The 22,733-nt window shown below is 40.4% G+C and overlaps 2 protein-coding genes across 6 annotated transcripts; both read right to left on the bottom strand.

Annotated features, from left to right (window-relative positions):
• Nucleotides 1-3,569: 3,569 nt before the first annotated feature.
• LOC128025148 (neuralized-like protein 2) lies at nt 3,570-13,241 on the bottom strand. Of its 3 annotated transcripts, XR_008186108.1 has the most exons (5): nt 10,735-13,241; nt 9,901-10,581; nt 9,683-9,794; nt 3,795-3,937; nt 3,570-3,703 (listed from the first exon to the last, which is right to left on the bottom strand). XR_008186108.1 is itself a non-coding variant. In XM_052611190.1 (2 exons), the coding sequence occupies exons 1-2, from the start codon at nt 10,619-10,621 to the stop codon at nt 9,679-9,681; spliced, it is 837 nt and encodes a 278-aa protein (XP_052467150.1). In that variant the 5' UTR covers nt 10,622-12,497; the 3' UTR covers nt 8,785-9,678. The 3 variants fall into 3 exon arrangements, 1 of the variants encoding a protein (XP_052467150.1); XR_008186107.1 differs by having other exon boundaries at nt 9,901-12,510; XM_052611190.1 differs by lacking the exons at nt 3,570-3,703; nt 3,795-3,937 and having other exon boundaries at nt 8,785-9,794; nt 9,901-12,497.
• A 1,707-nt stretch (nt 13,242-14,948) lies between these two features.
• LOC128025196 (NADPH oxidase organizer 1-like) lies at nt 14,949-22,489 on the bottom strand. Of its 3 annotated transcripts, none has more exons than XR_008186111.1 (10): nt 22,365-22,489; nt 22,198-22,278; nt 22,038-22,110; nt 21,516-21,699; nt 21,142-21,350; nt 20,926-21,051; nt 20,722-20,839; nt 17,045-17,615; nt 15,838-15,962; nt 14,949-15,391 (listed from the first exon to the last, which is right to left on the bottom strand). XR_008186111.1 is itself a non-coding variant. In XM_052611278.1 (8 exons), the coding sequence occupies exons 1-8, from the start codon at nt 22,428-22,430 to the stop codon at nt 17,078-17,080; spliced, it is 1,395 nt and encodes a 464-aa protein (XP_052467238.1). In that variant the 5' UTR covers nt 22,431-22,489; the 3' UTR covers nt 16,676-17,077. The 3 variants fall into 3 exon arrangements, 1 of the variants encoding a protein (XP_052467238.1); XR_008186112.1 differs by having other exon boundaries at nt 14,950-15,391; nt 15,838-15,913; XM_052611278.1 differs by lacking the exons at nt 14,949-15,391; nt 15,838-15,962 and having other exon boundaries at nt 16,676-17,615.
• Nucleotides 22,490-22,733: the final 244 nt, after the last annotated feature.

Here is a 22,733-nt window from a genome sequence, read left to right as displayed (position 1 = left end):
CGGGAGACGTGATCAATGACCACCCGGGCTTTCTTTAGCCGAAGGGAGTTTAGGAAGGGGAACAAAGTGGACTGCTTTGGAAAAGCGATCCACTACAGTGAGAATAACAGTATTGCCACTGGATGGAGGGAGTCCAACTACAAAATCCAGGGCAATATGGGACCAGGGGCGGGATGGGATGGGAAGCGGCATTAGAAGACCAGCGGGGGGAGAATTAGAGGATTTATTTTGAGCACAGACCGGGCACGCCCCCACGAAGTGGCGTACATCCTCCGCCATGGCAGGCCACCAAAACTGCCATGGCGGTGGAGGAGTGAGGAGGTCGCTGGCTACCATCCGCCAGTGACCTCCTCACTCCTGGATGGCACATGATTTTGGAGGAGTGACCCCACTGGAGAACGGCAGAACGAACTGACCTGGGCACGAAGAGCAGGCCCGTGGGACACCCCGCAGGTACTCCGACTCCCCCCTGCGCTCGTCTGACGAGCTTCTCGATTCCCCAGGTAAGCGCCCCCAGCACGCACCGCGGAGGTATTATAGTGTCGGGGGGCGGATCGCCTGGAGAAGCGAAAAGACGAGACAGCGCATCGGGTTTAACGTTTTTGGACCCGGGTCGATAAGAGAGAGTGAAGTCAAAGCGTCTGAAGAAGAGCGCCCACCGAGCCTGTCTGGCACCTGCCCGAAGTTCCTGATGAATCGCCCATAGAAAATGCCGAAACCCAGGAACCGCTGTAACGCCTTGCGGGAATCAGGTGTTGGCCATTCAGAGACGGCTCTCACCTTCGCAGGGTCCATGCAAATCCCCCCCACCGAGAGGATGTGTCCCAAGAACGAAACTGACTGAACGTGGAACTCGCACTTTTCCGCCTTAACGAACAGCTGATTCTCTAACAGCCGCTGAAGCACCTGTCGTACGTGCTGGACATGAACCTGAAAAGAAGAAGAGAAAATTAAGATGTCATCTAAATAAACAAAAACGAACCTGTCGATCATGTCCCTCAGCACGTTGTTGACAAGTGCTTGAAAGACAGCTGGAGCATTGGATAAACCGAAGGGAAGAACCCGGTATTCAAAGTGCCCGCGAGGCGTGTTAAACGCGGTCTTCCATTCGTCCCCCTCCTTGAGCCGCACTAGATGGTAAGCATTGCGAAGATCCAATTTCGTGAAGAACTCGGCCCCCTGCAAGAGATCGAAGGCCGAAGACATCAGCGGCAGATGGTACCGGTTCTTAACTGTGATGTCATTCAACCCTCGATAGCCTATACAGGGGCACAGAGAGCCATCCTTCTTCTTCACGAAAAAGAACCCCGCACCGGCCGGAGAAGAAGAGGGACGAATAATACCGGCTGCCAGAGAATGACTTTAATACTTCTCCATCGCCTCGCGCTCGGGTGCGGAGAGAGAATACAGCCGCCCGCGAGGCAGAGAAGCACCAGGGAGGAGATCGATGGTCGTACGGTCAGTGAGGAGGAAGAGATACAGCCCGGGACCTGCTGAAGACCGCCCGCAGATCATGGTAGCAAGCAGGAACTCGAGAAAGATCCGCCTCCTCCTCCTGTAGGGAAACAGAAACAGAGACCGGGAGAAGGCAGACAGAAGGCAATGTGTATGACAATACTGACTCCATGACAAAACTACATTGTCTGCCCAGTTAATGTTCGGCCCGTGGCGAATGAGCCAAGGATGACCCAATTCCAAAGGGACAGATGGAGATTTACAGACTAGGAATCTGAGGTCCTCCCGGTGGTTCCCGGAGGTAAGAAGACTCACCGAATCAGTGATCCGAGAGATCTGCATAAGTGGCCTGCCATCGAGTCCGTGAGCGACTATTGGGGACTGCAGGGATTGGATGGGTATATCCCGAACACGAGCCCACTCTTCATCTATGAAGTTGCCCTCTGCTCCTGAATCAACGAGTGCTGAAGCCTTAAACAAAGTGTGTTTAGTAAACAGAGACACAGACAGAAGAGTGCGTGACCTGTGAGCAGGGGAAATGGCAGTACCACTCAGATTAACCCTCTGTGGCGAACGAGCAGCCTTAGCTGGACAGGAGTGAGCTTGGTGTCCTTGAGCAGTGCAATACAGGCAGAGACCCTCCAACAGGCGGCGCTGTTTCTCCTTGGATGTGAGGCGCAAGCAATCCACCTGCATAGGCTCACACTCCTCGGTAGTCTGGAATGGAGGGACAAATGTGACAGGCTAGGAGTCTGCTCGAACTCGACGGCGAAGCTCTCTTCTGGCGTCTATGCGGAGGGACAGACTGATAACATCGTCCAATCATTCTGGAACCTCGCGGGAGAACAGTTCATCCTCCACTGAGTCATTGAGACCCTCTAAAAAGAGAGCGATAAGGGCCTTGGTGTTCCATCCACAGGTAGCGGCCAGGGTACGGAACTGCACAGAGTAATCTGCCACTGAACGCCTGTCCTGTTGAAGGCGCGCTTACAGTCGGGACGCCTCTTTGCCAAAAACAGACTAATAAAAGATCTTAACCATCTACTCCTTAAAGGAACTGAAGTCCGAGCAGCACGCGGCCTGTGATTCCCATACCGCAGTCCCCCAATCACGTGCTCTACCAGAAAGCAGGGATATGACATACGCCACCTTGGAGACATCTGATGCGTAGGTTCGAGCTTGAAGGGAAAACACCACCTCGCACTGAATAAGGAAAGCTTTGCAACTAGTAGGCTCACAGGAATACACGGGGGTGGGGGTTGTTCACTCTCGGCTCAGAGGAGAAAGCGGACGGGAGAGGCCCGGGAGGCGGTGAAGGGAATTCCTGTTGAGTGAGACGATCGAGTCGACCCACTAAATCCGCGATCTGAGCCGACAAGGCATCCACAGAGTGACGGGTGGAAGACAGTTCCATCTCATGATGGCCCAGCATCGCTCCTTGATGTTCCAAAGCCGCCTGCCAAGTTGAGCTCTCCGCTGGGTGCATTCTTGGTCAGTGTGTGGTGTCAGGACAGATGAGGACCCAAGAGTGGAATTAGGCTGAAAAAATAGTATTTTATTAAAGAGGACGTCTTAACGTCAAAAAACAACAAAACCCCTCTGGCGGGGAAAAATCAGTCTTGACTTCACACTGCTCAGCGGGCAGGTCGTGCGCTCAGCCTCCGAGTACGCCAGGAGAGAGGGAGCAACCAATCCAAAGCGGCAGGCAGGAGAATAGTCGGGCAGACAAGGGGTCAAGCGAGGTGCAGGCAGGGCTGAGAACGGCAAAAACAGTCAAAAACAGTCCAGGTCGAAAACCAGAAGAGCGGTCCGAAATCCTCTGAGGGCAAAGCACAGGGGTAGACAAACCAACAAGCGAACTGACCAGAACAGGACAGAACTGAAACCAAATGCCAAAAGGTCACAGAACACACTGACAAGGATGGGTGAAAATCAAGCAGAATAAATAGGGTGAGTAATGAGATAGAGGGAACAGGTGCGTCAGACAAGCCACAGCCTAGATTGCTGAGGGAAGAAAAACCAGAAAAATATAAAAATCAGAGAGAGAGAAAAAAAGGAAATAAAACGAAAACAAGTGTAGAAAAATGAGTAGAAACGAAAAAATATATATAAAAATAAACAAAGTAAGAAAAAGGAAGAAAAAAGGACAGATCATACCCGAGTCCTGACAAAAACGTGATGAACCCTTCTCCGGCCCATCATTCAGAAACTCATGGCGTAGTCCATTACCACAATTGCCACACAGAACCTGCATATGCATGTAAATGTATGAACACATAGAAAAATATTAGTGGTGTCTGTAAATATTGGCATGATTAAAAAGAAAATCTGATTCTGACCTTGTAGGCAGTTAATGTCTCCATCATTTTTGTTACACTGTCCTCTCGAATAGTCTCAGTGAAGGCAGGCCAGGGGGAGGAATGTGCATATTCGGATCTGCTTTAAAAGATTGGATGTCCACACTGGGAACAAACATATATACCTGCAGAGAAACAATAACTCAGGTACTTGTCCTTTTCGATCAGTTTATAAAACACATTGCTTTCTTGGCATTTAGAAATATTTAGGCAAGGTTGTTTAGCAAATTTCGCTTCATAAGTTCAGCTAAATTATCCATCCTAATCTTCTAAGATTCTACACTAAGTGTTAGCCTATAGCCGTGGCCAAAAGTTTTGAGAATCACACAAATATTTATTCTCACAAAGTCTGCTGCTACAGTATTTTTAGATCTTTTTGTCAGATGTTACTATGGTATACTGAAGTATAATTACAAGAATTTTATAAGTGTCGAAGGATTTATTGACAATTACAGTAAGTTTATGCAAAGTTGTTCTCTAAGAATGTTTTTGTACCATTTTCTATTCATGGCTGTGTTCTTAGGCAAAATTGTAAGTGAGCCCACTCCCTCGGCTGAGAAGCAACCCCACACATGAATGGTCTTACTGTTGGCATGACACAGGACTGACGGTAGCACTTACCTTCTCTGGACAAACTTTATTCCGGATGCCCCAAACAATCAGAAAAGGGGATACAGCAGAGAAAATTATTATACCCCAGTCCTCAGCAAACCAAACCCTGTACTATTTGGAGAATATCAGTCTGTTCCTGATGTTTTTCCTGGAGAGAAGTGGGTTCTTTGCTGCCCTTCTTAACACCAGGCCATCCTCCAAAGGTCTTCACCTCCCTATGCGTGCAGATGTACTGCTGCCTGCTGCCATTCCATAGGAAGCTCTTCACTTGTGGTGCCCCCCCGATCCCGCAGCTGAATCAACTTGTCTTTAGGAGAGGGTCCTGGCACTTGCTGGACTTTCTTGGGTGCCCTGAAGCCTTCTTCCTAGCAATTGAACCGCTCCCCTTTAAGTTCTTGATCCGATAAATTATTGATTTTGGTGCAATCTTAATAGCAGCCTTAATCTTGCTTGTAAATCCAGTTTTGTGCACCAAAAGGTAACCATAGGTAACAGAGGAAGAACAATGATTTCAAGCACCACACTCCTTTTTAAGCTTCCAGACTGTTATTCCAACTCGATCAGCATGACAGAGTGATCTCTAGTCTTGTCCCCATCAACACTTTCACCTGTGTTGGTGAGAGAATCACTGACATGATGCCAGCTGGTTCCTTTGTGGCAAGGCTGAAATGCAGTAGAAATGTTTTTTTGGATTAAGTTTTGGATTAAATTAATTATCATGGAGAAGAGGAACTTTGCAATTAATTGCAATTCATCTGATCACTCTTCATAACATTCTGGAGTATTTGCAAATTGCCATCACAAAAAAAATTAGGCTTGCAGACTTTGTGAAAATTAACATTTGTGTCATTCTCAAAACTTTTGGCCACGGTTGCACATCATAATCTTAAGGTAAGGGAAGAGAGCAGGTTGTGGAGAATAAATAGTGATAAACGTCACTTACGGATTTTGAAATAATCTTTATAAAACTACTTACTGAAAAAATAACAAAAGGACATTGTTTGCCAGAGATCGATAGATAAAACAAACAGTGTTCGTGCTGATCAGTGGTCAAGTGTGCGGACAAGCTGAGAAACTGAAGGACGATAATGTTTCCGGTCACGTGACCCTTACAGAACTGCACAGTTGAACTTTCTTTGAACGACCACGAGGTGTCAGTGCAGATCACCCGAACACTCATGTCTACGCAGAAAAAGGCGGACATAATAGCGAAATATTTTAATTAAAGATACAATTTGTAAGATATTTGCAGTAAAATATCCAAAAACCACTAGGCTAGTGTTATATATTTTTGCCAGCTGATTACTAACAATATCTCTAATGTTTTCAACTACTTGTAAATCATGAGGAAAATTCCCATTCTAAACAGCGAAACGGGGCAGTGCAGTCGCCTGTCAATGACGTTAGTTACCCTTTGTTACCGCCTTTACTGACGTAGAAACCACATGATAACAATAGGCTTGTTTGAGATGTGCCTTGCAGGGGGGCAGGGCACATTTTGGCGAGAGTAGGCGGCTGTAGTAAGGGGAGGGGTCAAAAACATAGACAGTAAAAGAAATGGACACAGCGACCCCATTGGAACTCAATTGAGACAAATGAAGCCCAGTTTTAGCGTTTTTTAGCACTTCCGTTTCTGACGCGCAGACTCAAACGAAGCTTGACGACGTCAGCAACCTGTCTGCCAGATGTAAATCTTCTAAGTGGCTGTGCGTGCAAACTGCCATCGTCAATCTTGCAGAGACGGCGAGCTTGAGCGGGGAGTTCTTTGTCGTGAGTGAGCAGGAGTAAGTATTCTGATTAATTATTTTGTATAGTATTTTAAAATGTAACGCCAGTACGCCATATTAAGTTAATTGTCTGCGAGCTTCTCCTCCTGTCTGTACGGTAATGCGACAGAGAGCCGAGTGGTTATGACGCAATCGTTAGCCTATTTTTTACAAAAACTGTTTATACGGGGCCATAATGTAACATAGAAGGTAATGGAGCCCTTTATACATTGTCGTGTATCTTTAGAAATAAATAATGGACAAACAGAGTCTTTAAACGCCTCAGATGTAAAGTTATTCGCTGTCAAAGTGACGCCAAAATGAATGGGAGTCAATGGGAATGCTAACGCAAGTGAAGTTCTGCTAAAAGATGGCAGCCCCCACCCGACTTCAACTTCCGGTCGAGTTCCTTGCCCCTTGGTCAAAAAAGTCGGACACTTCCTGAATCTCACTGTTTTGCAGGGTGGCAGGGTTTCATATTTTTTTGAAGCACCCCTGGGCGCCGCCATTGGCTAGCGGACCCCCACCTGCAGTTAGCATTCCATTGACTACCATTCATTTTGGCTTCACTTTGACAGTGAATAACTTTACATCTGAGGCTTTTAAAGACTGCATTTGTCCATTCATTATTTCTAAGGAAACACGAAAATGATTAAAAGGCTCCATTACCTTGTATCTTACATTATGGTCCGTAGAAGCAGTTTTTGTAAAAAATAGGCTAAAGATTGCGTCATAACAAGCAACTCTCTGTCGCACAGTAGAGAAATTACCGTATGGACAGGAGGAGAAGCTCGCAGGCATTCTTTTACTGTCTATGAGGCTATCGGGGGGACGTGGAGTCATGAAGTAATGGGGGATAATTAATCAGATTACTTACCAAAATTTGCTCCTGTTCACACTTGCCTTCTCTGGAATATTCGGTGGGTGATTCAGATTTCTCTTGGCACAGTGATTAGAAGATTTACAGGTCGCTCACGTGACATCTACGTCATCAAGCTCAGTTTGAGTCTGCGCAGTATTTCCGACCCCCAGAAAGTAAGTGCTTCTAATTGACTTCACTTGTCTCCGTTGAATCCAATGGGGTCGCTGTGTCTATTTCTTTTACTGTCTATGCTGTTTTGTAGCTTGCGAACGTCAGCAAAGGAGGAGATGGCGTTCATGTTTTTTATCGCAGAGGAAGTGGATGTAGTCGAAATACCACTGTTTTGTCATCATGTGCATCAATTCCTTTGTTCTGCTGAACACAAAGTAGGAAATTTAGAAGAATGTTTGCAAACAAGCAGGTTTCTGCCTCCATTTCACGTCCTTAGTGTTTTTCTATACTATGCAAGTCAAAGCTGTTTTGTAGCAAACATTCTTCAGAATTTCTTCCCTTGTTTTAAGCCAGACCCGACACTTCTCAGATGAAACCACACAAAGATGAGGCATAATGGCTAAACAGTCCATTTAGATATGTATGTGTGCATGTATATTTTTAATTGATTGATTTATTAATTTGCGCAAACATAAAATAGAATAAAGTGAAAATTACAACAAGGAAGAATTCTAATTAAGAGAAAAATAAAATAAACGCATGTCCTAATTCTTAACTTCACTAGGCAGCTTTTGTTTTTGTTTAGTTCGCATATAAATATAAATAAATAAATAAATGGGTAATCTAATTCTTAGAATAAAGAGAAAATGTATCAGTTGACATTCTCAGCCAATGAACATGAAGCTGTGTCATCAGTCAGTCGTTTCTCATCATGCTTTTGATCAGCACAATCGGTGGAGAGCAGCTGCTCTCGACTTCTCAATCCGACACAGCTGCCTCGCCATTGCGAGAGTTTTTTGGCACACGTCAGCATGACATCAGAGCAAGGCGGACATAACTTGGACACTTTTCTAACCGGCATGCATCTCATGGTGATTACCGGTGATCGGTCCTGCGCAGATTTTGCTCATCTCAAATAAACCTAATGTCGTGGACAAATGCGGAAGTAGCTTTGCGACAAACTTCAACTAGAAAGAGATGCCGATCTCGCTTGTGTTTTACTTGACAGGTGAGTTGTTTTGATTCATATCTTTACAGAAAACATATGCTATTATAACGATCAACAAGATTAGTATTATGGGGCATACACGCCAAATGCGGGCCTTCGTGTTTCTAGACCCGCGTGAGGACGCGTCTGATCCATAGTCTGATCGCATCTTTGCATTGACTTTGTATCTAATCTACTCACGCAAATCGTTGAACTCGCGTTAAATCCATGATTTATCTTTCCGTCTGACTGATGGCCTTCAACGGTTGGGTAGAAGGCAACAAATCCCATTATTCCATGCTTCTTCTTAGAGTCATCAAACCACACGATTGTTATTGTTTTGGTAGTGTGCCCTCTAGTGGCAGGTCCTAAAACCTGTACCTTTAATAGCCTACAGGTGCTGGATTCATTTAAAACAATAATTAAATACATTTAAAAAATAAAGTTATTTTCATAGTAAGCTAAATAATGAATGCTATGATATGTTTCATTAAGTGTTTATGAGCAACCTTAATCTTTTAAAAAAGTAATGAAATGTAGTTGGGTTCAAAAGTCAAAGGCCACAAGTGAAAGTTCAAGTACTTTGCATTTAATCATTTACAAATGGCAAAGAAAAGATTTTTTGAATTACAAATTTACAAACAAAAAGAAATCTCAAGACCGGCAGGTTGACATTTAAAATATGGCATGTTGCCATTTAATCCTTTAAAGCTTATCATATTTGATAAACTAAAGGCCTCTAAATTATTAAAAAAATAAAAAAATAAATAATGTATCAATCATGACACATCGGGCATTATAGCCTATGTTTTGTCCCCCACAATAAAACCCCAGAGACTTGATAAAAAAAAATTATGCATTTAAATTTAATCTTAATAAGACATACTATTGGGATTGAGAGTGACAAGTGATATAAATGTATTGTTTTTATTATGAAGTTTATTAAGATTACAAGCTATCAGAATTGTATCTTACTTTTTGTCATTGTAAATAACAATACCAGCAGCAAATTTAATATTTTGCTTTATTTGGGCCTAAATAAAATTAAGTGTTTTTTCCTCCTCTAGTAAGAGCTCCATATTCTTACTATATAATATTATATGAGATATTAAAGCTTGATGTCAAATACATATACAGATCATAAAACATACATAAAAAATGTATCTAAAGGTTCAATACACTGTTCTAACCTTTACATTTTATAAAATTGTAAATTCAAAATTTTTCACAATATTATTTATGTTATTTGTGTCAGGCTTTAAATGATTAATATGTATTTATGACTCACTGAAGGATTACAGTATCAGAATATAATATTCACTGAAGTATTTTAGCCACATTGTAAGTGCTCATGGTGTTCTTGGTGTAATGTGCATCAACAAACATCGAAGAACACTTTTCAGATTACTAATCTGACCACTTTTTGTCTTAAAAATCTTTCCTGCTCAGATCTTTAATAGGTTTTGCTCACTCATATTTGCAATAGAATTTAAGTAACTCTGGAAGTTCCAACCAGTCCAAGGCCATTCTGTGAATGATGTGTTTCTGAATTGTCTTTCGGCAGAGTGTCTGCAGTGAGGAAACTAGAAACACAAGAGCAAAAGATTGAGATCATAACAGTCTGTCTCTAGCAATGTGAGTCATATAATCATATCAAATCATATTAGCAAGTAATAAACAGAAACTTACATCCATATTCCACCTGTACAATCCGAACACATTTAGTAGCTGCAAATACATCCACAACAGCATACAGCGGTTTATTGGTGGGGATCCTCTTTGCAGAGGCTCCCATGTCTTCACCATTGATGATAATGTGCATGTCAGCATACCCTTGTCCCTTAGGAGCATAGACAACCCCTATCCGACTGCGACGGGCAGTGGGGGGTAGAGTGTTGGTTTTATACAGATCATCCAGAATGTGACTGTACCTCCCAGGCCGACTGCGTCCCACTAACTTGTCTCTGGGTATGCTCATGTTTTCTATATACAGATGAGTGTCTGTGAAAAAGGTTTTAGGCTTGTTTTCTGCTTCATCGCCAACATTTGGCTGTTCACCACCTTCTGCTTCTCCTCCTTCATCCTCAATGACTTTATTATGGTTTCTTGTTATTGCAAATACCCAGCTGTCTCCCATATCTACAAGATCAGGCAGAGAGTATTCTGGCACACTATCCAGCGTTCGAGGATCATGGGCAGTAAGTCCAATCCTTAAATGACCACACCAACCCAGTTCTTTCTCTTCAATCTCCACTAGGAAGATCTCTCCAGGGCTTAAAGGATCTTTACTGAAGCAGACGCCGTTTGCAAAACTTTCTACTCGGGTGGCCTGAGTCCTCGAGGGGTCCAGTTTCACATTCGTCCCATGAACTGAATGGAATTCCATAAACTGACTTAAAACTGCTGCCATTTTGACAGTTTTCTATAAATTAAAATAAGCTGTGATTTTGTAATAGCTCAAGCTTAAATGTTTTGGTAGGCTATTTGAAACAAATGCACTAAAGATAAAAGCTAAAAACTCACTCATTCATGAAGAATATTTGTATTATCCTCTGTTTACTGTCCTCTTCTCTGGAACAGTTTAACAGTTACCTCTACCATGATACCCTTGTGGCTTGAGGAAGTTTCTAGTCCTGGATGGCTGACTATTTTTGACTGCCTGCATGGTTCATTGGATGTTTTAAATAGCTGACCAGATGGTGAGTGAAGAGTAATGACTGGGAGGAGTTTTAGCCTTCAGATCAGAACTGCTCATTGACAATTCACTATACACTGTTTCTTAGAGATCAAGGGTGTTTATTAAAAAAAAGAAAAAAACTTACTCCACCTCCCTAACACAGTCTGAGACAGTGAAATATTAGTGAGGCAGGCTACATTGTGGGAATGCCCTCAGATTCATTGAACTTGTTTACATACTCAAGAATATTAATTTGAATGTGGTCATATTATGATTATGTATCATGCAAATGTTTACAACCTGAAACAGGAAAGCACATATCATACATATACATAATCAGAATTTTAACACATCCAGAATATCCTACATAACAATAATAATAATAATGATTATTATTATACTTTTTATGATTTTTTTACATTCTGTCAAGCTTTTGGGTAATTCTGCCCATTTTACAGTCATGTTCATTAATGTAATGTGCATTTCCCCTGTAAAAAGTAAATAAATAAAGTGAATATGAATTTATATTTGTTTTGAAGAAATATGTTTGAAGTATAGAGAAGACTCAGTTTTTAACATTGACCTAATTTTATGACTTATTATGAAAAAAAATAAGGACATGAATTGGAGCGTTTAAGTTAGGCTACATGTTTAATTAAAGTGTTGTCCAAAATTAGTCAAATGCAGCTTAATAAACTGTAACAGTGATCATTTCTAGTATTTCCAGATAATATTTTCTTATTTGTATTGTGCATATTATATTTTTGGAGATCAGGCGATGGTGCAGAAATTGGGTGAGTTCATTCTTTTCTTTTGAAATTATCTCTATACTCAGAAAATGTAATTGCCAGTGCTTCTAAAATGTCTCGTAGTTGTTTATTAATCTATAGCAGTATCCTACAAAATGCATTTTAAAGTAATGCTCAGTATTTGTCTCCGTCTTGTCTCTGGGAATTATTAATGAATAGGCTATAATCCATCTGAAACATTTGCTTGAGTTAAATCCAGTTCATCAGACATTAAGCAGTTCTAAATCTGTTGAGCATTTTTTGTCAGACAGATCTAGAAGAATTTAAAAGATTTTATAGCATTTTGTGTATAATGAAGTATTGTAAATATATCTGCATGCAATTTTTCCATTTATCATTAACAAATTCAGCAGATGTTACATGTCTATTTATTGTCTGTCATAGTTTAGTCCAGATGGTTGCCTTCCAGTAAAGTCTATATAAATAGTGTATGACATTAGCTACCCATACTACACCACTCAGAAAAGATTTTCCATCAAAAAGACATTTTGTAAATTAGATTCCCGTGGCTGCAATTAAAATCACATACTTCCCTATTAAGTCGATGAAAAAGAGAATGTGACAAAAGGTGTATATTTGATTTAACAGTACTTATAAAAGAGTAGGCAAAAAGTACCCCTACTTCCGGTGAGATTCTGAAGTGTGCATGCAATGAACACTTTACTATCCCATGAAGCCATGAAGGGAGAGGATTTGTGAATAGCAATGAAGCGACACAACTGACACTGGTAGGTCACATGATAATGACAACCTTGTGACTATACAGTATAACATCCAGATTACATTTATACACACATTCATTCTATATAGAACTTTTTTTTTTTTTTAGCAGCCGCAAAGTGATTACTTATTGAAAATAAGTCTTTTGTTGTGGATAATAAATGCTGCTTTTGGATTTTCATATTGCTTCTTCAGATCAACTTTTGAATCATGGGCATTCAAGTTCTTCCTCCAGCTTCTAAGAAGGAGTGGAAGGCTTTGCTCCAGATGTTGGTGGCTCTTTGTAAGCAGGGGATGGGAGTAGGAGGTCTTGCACAGACTTTTTGGATTTTCTCGATAGTACTGGAACTTTGTAATTCCGAGCTCAACAAGATTTTTAATGAATGCTTGAATTAACCCTTGCCCCTGTATGAGATAGAGCGACTGAAGACTCTTAACTTTTGGGGTCAACTATCTCTGTTAACGCAGTTTAGTGTCTCATCTGGTCAGTCTGTGCCAGTTGCAGTGCCACTGGAGAGTCTCAAATTGGAATCTACCCGTGAAAGCCACCAGAGGACACTCCTCCCATGTGTTTAAGCTGTACGGTTAAATTCTCACTGTGAAACATATGTGGCATGTATTTTCCCCAAGAAGTGAAGTTATTATCATTATGCGTCTTTTACTCATCGTCTCATGTTCTGTGGGTGTTATGTAACACTTAATGGCTTTCAACAGAGTCTAGCTCCCTTGCTCAGGTCTCATCCCATTTATGGATCTGTAATGTGTGCTAGTAGACATGTGGGCATTTTATTGTGCTATAAATATTTGAAATATCATAAATGTTTCCATAAACCGATCATATTGCTTTAATTTTGACTACTGAAATATATTGAGTTTTAGATTTCACATTATTAATTATTATTAGCTATGTGAGATTAGCTGCAAAAAAAACTATATATATATACATACAGTACAGGCCAAAAGTTTGGACACACCTTCTCATTCATAGAGTTTTCTTTATTTTCATGACTATGGTTTAAAGGGTTTAAAAGGTTTAAAACTATGAATTAACACTTGGAATTATATGCATAACAAAAAAGTGTGAAACAACTGAAAATATGTCATATTGTAGGTTCTTCAAAGTAGCCACCTTTTGCTTTGATTACTGCTTTGCACACTCTTGGCATTCTCTTGATGAGCTTCAAGAGATAGTCACCTGAAATGGTTTCACTTCACAGGTGTGCCCTGTCAGGTTTAATAAGTGTGATTTCTTGCCTTATAAATGGGGTTGGGACCATCAGTTGTGTTGTGCAGAAGTCAGGTGGATACACAGCTGATAGTCCTACTGAATAGACTGTTAGAATTTGTATTATGGCAAGAAAAAAGCAGCTAAGTACAGGAAAACGAGTGCCCATCATTACGTTAAGAAATGAAGGTCAGTCAGTCCGAAAAATTGGGAAAACTTTGAAAGTGTCCCCAAGTGCAGTCACAAAAACCATCAAGTGCTACAAAGAAACTGGCTTACATGCGGACCGCCCCAGGAAAGGAAGACCACGAGTCACCTCTGCTGCGGAGGATAAGTTCATCCGAGTCACCAGCCTCAGAAATCACAGTTGAACAGCAGCTCAGATTAGAGACCAGGTCAATGGCACACGGAGTTCTAGCAGAAGACACATCTCTAGAACAACTGTTAAGAGGAGACTGTGTGAATCAGGCCTTCATGAATATCTGCTAGGAAACCACTTCTAAAGAAAGCAACAAGCAGAAGAGACTTGTTTGGGCTAAAGAACACAAGGAATGGACATTTAGACCAGTGGTAATCTGTGCTTTGGTCGGAGTCCAAATTTGAGATCTTTGGTTCCAACCACCGTGTCTTAGTGCAACGCAGAAAAGGTGAACGGATGGACTCTACATGCCTGGTTCCTACCGTGAAGCATGGAGGAGGAGGTGTGATGGTGTGGGGGTGCTTTGCTGGTGACACTGTTGGGGATTTATTCAAAATTGAAGGCATACTGAACCAGCATGGCTACCACAGCATCTTGCAGCGGCATGCTATTCCATCCGGTTTGCGTTTAGTTGGACCATCATTTATTTTTTAACAGGACAATGACCCCAAACACACCTCCAGGCTGTGTAAGGGCTATTTGACCAAGAAGGAAGTGATGGGGTGCTGTGCCAGATGACCTGGCCTCCACAGTCACCGGACCTGAACCCAGTCGAGATGGTTTAGGGGTGAGCTGGACTGGAGACAGAAGGCAAAAGGGCCAAAACCGAGAGGATTGTGACTGTCCCATAGACTGCCAAGTAAGTTACACTGTCAAAATCTAGAAAGTATGAAAGACGTCGTCAAAATAGTCCTTCTGCCATCAGTAGTTAAACCATATAGTTATGAAGTGATGAGAATACTGTTTGTAAGTGAAGAAAACAAAAATAATGACTTTATTCAAAGACCGTATACGTGTGACAGTGTCTGCTGCTGCTCGGACTGGCAGCATTACCATCTATGATAGGCTATGTGCCCTCTATGTACCATATCCAAACACTGGCTCTCTCTCCTTCTTCAATCGCTAGATCATCAACCTCCAGTCTCTCATACATCAGGTTTATTTCCCTCCTTATGTGTGTCATCCGGCTCTGAATTCACTGCATTTTCCTGCGCAGGCTTGCTGCGATGGACCTCTGTCTCCACCGCTCGGCTACACAGTGCAGCTGTGCCATGTGACATGGGACACAGCTGTCGCCAGTGGCTGCAGCTCTGATCATACGCCTGCGCATCCTTCCTCAGCACCTGCTGCTGCCCACAGCCCTCATGAGGACAGAGCTGCCTCTCACACGGACAGCTGGAGATTTCGGTAGGAAGCGGAAAAGTGGCCCTGCAGCCCTGCTTCGCATTTTTAAAACTAATAACACAGACATGTGGAGTGGTAAAACGTTACTTACCTTGATTGATAAACGGCCAATGAATTTCTGTTGAACTTCTGTTCATCAGAGAATCCTGAAATAATCACAGTTTCCACAAATTACTGTTAAATTGTTATTTTTTTCATCCACTGTAAAATGCATTCAGTCATACAGGGCAGCGTAGAAAAGCTCCACAGATGACACAGATCAGATCATCATCTGGAGTATCCACAAACTGCTCCACTTCATAACCTCCAGTCTAATACCAAAATAAGATTTTTAAAAAGTAATATATAATAATTTTAACTCATATGGATGCTAGTATTATTATTAATTTAATAACTAATAATACTAAAATTAGATATTTACAGTATTTAATAGTAATTATATATAATTGTACATACACACACACACAGATAGATAGATAGATAGATTGATAGATAGATAACATTCTGTAAGTTTAAGCTTGTGAAGTAAACATAAATAATAATAAAAAAATCTTCACATGTATGTAATGTAATTAAAAAAGGAAAAACTCACCATTTTGTTTTGTGAGACCAGGGCACAGCTAATACAGAAGCTGTATGCTGAATAATTTGTAGAGGCAAAAAGACATCTGTCATAACAGCAAGCAGCAAAACATCCCAAAGGAGATCATTTGACCCCTGGATCATTCAGAAATGCATTACAGATGTTCAGGTTTCTCTTCTTTCACATTTTTAAAGAAATGTGTCCGGAAAATCTCACTTTGCCAAGTGTCCTCAAATACATACACAATCTCAATAATGATAATAATCAACTAGAAATAAAGTGTGCGTGACAAACTTTCTGAGAATTTCTGGTTTGATTTTTCATTTAAGGAATTGTAGCTTCCTATAAATAAATCTCAGCCACTCCTTTTTTAAAGTTTATTAGCGGTAGCTTTCTTTTTCATCTTATGGTCATAATTACACTGGGGAACTTTCACAAAAAAAAAAAACTCAACTCTTTGATGATAACAATAACTAGACTTATATTCTTACAGTAAAATAGTCCAAAACATATAGAATCGTTGAGTAGAATTATTTAGTTTGTTTTACTCATAAAGTACTCTACAATGACAGTCTCTGTAGTTATCTGTAGGAAATGTTTAATTGAGTGTTTGCATTGTAAATGTAATAAATGTAATGTTTGTATTACAGTTTTCCATTATTCTACTCAAGATCTTGGTTCATCTTTTTGACAGATTGTTTATACGCAAACATTTGGAATAATTCAGTGACACATAGTCCTTGAGAAATACCAGTATGTTAATATTCTTAATGTGTGCATGCAAATGTGTGTGTCTGTATACATTTCATTACCAGCTCCCATGAAAAATGTCACGACATTATAATCATTAAAATTTAAGTTTTACATTTATTGAAACTTATGCAGGTATATATACAAAAGTGCAAATAGTTTTCTCTTTTCCAGTATGGAATACTATTAGCTCCAGGACAAAAGATAACAGTCTGAATATAACGTTAATGATAAAATTAAACTGTGAAAAAAAAGCTCTATAAATATCGACAGTATAATGTAACTACTTTTAACAGCTTATGTATAAAAATTTATTAATTTAATATCTATAATATGAATATTGCCCCACCAAGGATTACAAAGAAGCTAGATTAATATTGTGGTATCATAGATGTCTCAAAGATTATAAAAAAGGCATAAAAGGAAAGAGTCTCTGATTGTCAAATGCACCCATATGCTCTCTCACCTCTTTCATATGGTCCATTTATTTACCATGACTTCAACTGTCGGAGGCCCGGCGAGCAGAGGTTGCGAGAGCAACTTTACGAGTGTACGTCGTGCAGCGACGTAGGATCTCCTGAGTTTGTGGTCTGGGTGGCACCCTGGGAGCTCCGAGTCCTTTCATAGGGTAACTACTGTCTGAGTCGGTGGAGGTTGACTGGGCACTGGACATACCACTATCATGGCTGTTTGGCTCTTTATACTGCTGTCTCAGGCCCTCTTCCCCCTCTGAGCTGGACATGCTTGAGCTCATGGAGGTAGTGTCTGAGGAACTGAAGCTGAAGTCGGTTCCATCATCGCTGAAGCTGCTAGCTTCCTCGTGCTGTACCTGCTCTGACAGCACTTCCAGAGAGTTTGATTTGAGGAAACTATTCATTCTGCTCCGTGGGTGCACCTGAGGCTCCAGTTTTAAAGAGTTGCTGGCAGACAGGTTGATAGTGGAGCTGTGAAGTTTCTTCTGAAGAGTCTGAAGGCCAAAGGGGCTGCTGTATAGCTTCAGGTACATAGAGGGCACATAGCCTACTTTTCTGTTATATCTGTAAAGGGAATAAAATGTTTAGTTTTTGTATGGGGCAGACACCATGTACATGTAGTCTTTCTCCTCCCCAGCCCCGCCAACATATATATGTAGAAATACACTAAATTTCACAAGAAGTCTCTTATGATGACAATTATTTTCCATAGTTGTCAGTTATAATCATCAAAATGAGAAGAAATAAACATTTGATGTGTGTAAAGAATGAATATAAAAGTTTCACTTTTAGAATGGAATTAGTGGAATAAATCAACTTTTTGATGATATTATAATCATATGACCAGCAATAGTCGACGAATCGATGCTTTGATTCGAGGATCCTGATTTGACTACCAATCTAACAGTCGAACATTCCAAGGGTGTTATTGATTATGCCATTTGGAATATATGGGGGAGCTCAAATGTCTGATTTCACATAGAACTACCGGTTTTCTCCCAATAAGTTAATATACAGCCTATTATGATAAAGCTGTAAGAATATGAAAGAGAGAAGCTTCAAATTAATATTTTTAAGTGCATGAATAAATCCAACCACCCCTATAGATTTATGTTTCACTTTCCATAATCTGTGACCAACAGAGGAGCATCTTGGCGGCAGGGATTTAAAACTTTTCCAAGACTCAAACTGACACAGGCAGAGACTGGATTTTTTTTTACAGGTCGGATACAATTGATTTTAAAACATTTCAGCCTGGTGCTGGTTATATTTAGAATATCATCAAAAAGTTATTTCAACTTGTATATTATATTCATTCATTACACACAGACTGATATATTTCAAATGTTCATTTTAATTTTGATGTTTATAACTGGCAACTAAGGAAAATCCCAAATTCAGTATCTCAGAAAATTTGAATATTGTGAAAAGGTTCAATATTGAAGACACCTGGTGCCACACTCTAATCAGCTAATTAACTCAAAGCACCTGCAAAGCCTTAACATGATCTGTCAGTCTAGTTCTGTAGGCTACACAATCATGGGGAAGACTGCTGACTTGACAGTTGTCCAAAAGCCGACCATTGACACCTTGCAAAAGGAGGGCAAGACACAAAAGGTCATTGCAAAAGAGGCTGGCTGATCACAGAGCTCTGGGTCCAAGCACATTAATAGAGAGGTGACGGGAAGGAAAAGATGTGGTAGAAAAAAAGTGTACAAGCAATAGGGATAACCGCACCCTGGAGAGGATTGTGAAACAAAACCCATTCAAAAATGTGGGGGTGATTCACAAAGTGGACTGCAGCTGGAGTCAGTGCTTAAAGAACTACTACGCACAGGGGTATGCAAGAAATGGGTTTCAGTTGTCACATTCCTTGTGTCAAGCCACCCTTGAATAACAGACAGCGTCAGAAGCGTCTCGCTTCAAAAAGGAATGGACTGCTGAGGAGTGGTCCAAAGTTATGTTCTCTGATGAAAGTAAATTTAGCATTTCCTTTGGAAATCAGGGTCCCAGAGTCTGGAGGAAGATAGGAGAGGCACACAATCCACATTGCTTGAGGTCCAGTGTAAAGTTTCCACAGTCAGTGATGGTTTGTGGGGCCATGTCATCTGCTGGTGTTGGTTCACTGTGTTTTCTGAGGTCCAAGGTCAACACAGCCGTATACCAGGAAGTTTTAGAGCACTTCGTGCTTCCTGTTACTGACCAATTTTATGGAGATGCAGATTTCATTTTCCAACAGGACTTGGCACCTGCACACAGTGCCAAAGCTACCAGTACCTGGTTTAAGGACCATGGTATCCCTGTTCTTAATTGGCCAGCAACTCGCCTGACCTTAACTCCATTGAAAATATATGAGGTAGTGTGAAGGGGAAGATGCGATTTGTCAGAGCCAACAATGCAGAAGAGCTGAAGGCCACTATCAGAGCAACCTGGGCTCTCATAACACCTGAGCAGTGCCACAGACTGATCTACTCCATGTCACGCCGCATTGCTGCAGTAATTCAGGCAAATGGAGCCTCATCTAAGGAGCCGCAACTCAAGTATTGAGTGCTGTACATTCTCATATTTTTATTCTTTTTAGTTGGCCAAGAATTCTAAAAATCCTTTCTTTGTATTGGTCTTAAGTTATATTATAATTTTCGGAGTTACTGAATTTGGGATTGGGCCGTGTTTCTGCACATTGTTTCGTGAAGAATGCGTCCACAAAAGGAGTTTGCATTCAGAGCCCCGCAGATATGTTCACGGGCATTCGGACACTTTTTGCAAATAGCCTTTAAGTCTTAATATTAACGTTATGTTGTATAAATAACAAAGCATATTCTATATGAATCCCATTGATTAAAAACTTGCTATCAAATGTGTCACTCTACTGGTCATCTTCAGTGTGCGCATCTCAAAACAGAAATGCAGAACATTAACTGCTAACATTTTAGGCTAATGTTATAATGAGAGCACTATTGTAAAAAAAAAAAAAAAAAGTTAACTGTTATGGTTTCGCCGACGTTAAGTGTTAGCTATCCGTTCATCAAAACATAAAACATTATTTACCCCGTTTATATCTGTTTTTCCTGTGTGTTAACATCAGTAATTATGTTTACACCCCCAAACATATGATTCGACTATCAGTTATATATCAGCAAAAATCAGATTCAACTGAAAATCCTTAGTCGGGAACACCCCTAATATATAAATTAAATTTATTAAAAATTAAATTAAATTAAATTAAATTAAAATTAAAATTAAAATTACAATTTAATAATTTAATAATTTAATAATTTACTAATTTAATCATTTAATCATTTAATATATAAATACAGTGGTATGCAAAACTTTGGGAACTCCTTGCAGAATCTGTGAACATTTGAATAATTTTAACAAAATAAGAGAGATCATATAACTACAAACACATTGAATCACATAACTATTGGAATGCAGCCAGTCTTTCACATTGCGAATGTCTATTAATACATCCATTTCAAGGCCAGTTCATACCACACAGACAAATGCCAACAAACAAGAAAGTCTGTTAGCATAGCAACATGTTCACTCAGCGTTTGTCAGTATCTGCTGGGGCAGTGTGTCTGTGCAGTGCGAATTAGCCTTTACAATAGCTTGCAATTCCTATCATTCTTTGAATGTCAGTGCAATCTATGTAAAGGACTTTAATTACCTTACAAGCCACCAGCCATTATCAGATCTCTGTAACACCTCCACAACAGCACCAATGCTTAGAGATAGCTCGTCCTCTTTTTTCGAGGTGTAACTTCTTGTACAGCAGAAAAGAGAACCTAGTTGAGTGAGAAAGTGCATGGTTAGCAGGATTATCTTTGGACATTCAATACAACAGAAAGTTTACATAGCAACCGTGTCTTACTTTCAAAGGTAACTGAATCATAATCATCTTCATTTCCATCCTCTTCCTCTTCCTCATCACATAACTCCAAGTAGGGAGCAGGAAACCAAGCTAGACATTTATCCTCATTCTCAACAAGCCACCAACCTATTCAGCACCAACGCCCACATAAAAATATAAATAGACTGTAAAGAACATTACTTTCAACTTTACATTTCATTTCCTTAAGGCAGATACCTGCTTTGTCTTTGATCAGCACATCCAGTCTTTCATCCACGGTTACTTTGAATGGCTTGTTCTTTGTGTCTTTTGTCTCAAATGGAGCCACACATCGATATGTCTTAGATACAAAAGGCTGGGTCACATTTCCAATGCTCAGACGTTTATTTGCCAAGTCAGGTCCTCCGCTAACGGTGTTGATGTTATCTGATTGCAGAATCATTATACTGCAGATAGATGAGAGTAGCTTTAACTGACGTTCACAGCACAAACACTCTCCAGCAGGTTCACATTAGCATTAAACTCCGGCGACCAGAAACAGATCAAGACAGGAATATGAAGTGAGCTACTCTACATACTGTACATGTTACATGTCCAAATAATCTGGATACCTGTTTTGGGTATATTCTGGCAGAAGCTCCTTTTCAGTTGGCAGGAAGAATTTAATGACTTCTGAGGAATGTGTCACAGTTGTATCACACTGCAACAGGCTGGAACAGTATTTTTCTAGACACCTTAGACGGGACACTGACTTATCCAGACCTTTCAGCTGAAATGAAGTCACCATGCACTGGGCTGCAAACAACAGAAATCACATCTGAACAACAAAACAAATACTGTGTGGATAAAACACCTTTAACAAGGCCCACTAGAGGGTTAATCGCCAGACTTGCAGATAAAGTTCAGCTATATGTTTCTTCCAACATAATTTTTTTATGCATTATGCAATATTTTAAAATAATAATCATTAATGCCTGAAAGCCTTTGCAATGTGAGCATCACCACAAAACATTTTAAAAAACTTTTATGTTACTTAACGATATTATAGACTTAAAACAATAAACAATATATATTTTTGTAAACTATGCAACATTATGCACATTTTAATATCCTAAAACTGCCAGACAGCCTACCTCCAAACCTGGGAAGCACTCTATCTTCTTTACGAAAATCGTTATCCACAGGACACTTCTTTTTCAGTTGCTTCTGTTAAAACAAGAAAAGTAAGTTAGCTGGTGATTTTTGCACTTCTTATAACCATTTGTGATAAATAAACGAATGTAAAACTCTTACATGGAGCGTTTTGAAGTCCCGGAAGGATCTGTACACTATCAGCTCAGTCTGGTCTGACCACCGCACGGATGTCATGAACTTCTGTTACAAGCAAACAAACAAATTAACAAATTATTTTGCCAATACTTAAAGTTATCTTATGAATATAAGCTACAACGTATTCTTACATTGTCCTTGCCTTTCTTCATTACTCCGATGAGTCGGACTTCGACAGGATAGCGCGGATCGCTCATAGCTGATGCGGTTTCTCATTAACGAGATGACGGCGTGAACTCTATTTTTCCTTTTTCTCTTTCAGCATCCGTAGTATCATCATTTATGGACAGCCAGACCTGCTGGGCGTGTTTATGTCACGTGAGCCTTTGCGGAATGCTGAGCGAGTTCAAATCGGATAAGCGGCTGCGCTCAGTTAGATAAGTTATTACATAACAATAATATTGATCAGTAATAAAATCTATGGCTACTACTGTAACTGTCAATATAGACGTGAATTATCTACAGTATCTACGTATCATATAGTCTATTGTCTTTCACCA

The sequence above is a fragment of the Carassius gibelio genome, chromosome A12 (assembly GCF_023724105.1).
Source record: "Carassius gibelio isolate Cgi1373 ecotype wild population from Czech Republic chromosome A12, carGib1.2-hapl.c, whole genome shotgun sequence".
Classification (NCBI taxonomy): Eukaryota; Metazoa; Chordata; class Actinopteri; order Cypriniformes; family Cyprinidae; genus Carassius; species Carassius gibelio.
Note: the sequence above shows the minus strand (reverse complement) of the source record. Positions and strands in the feature narration are given on the sequence as shown.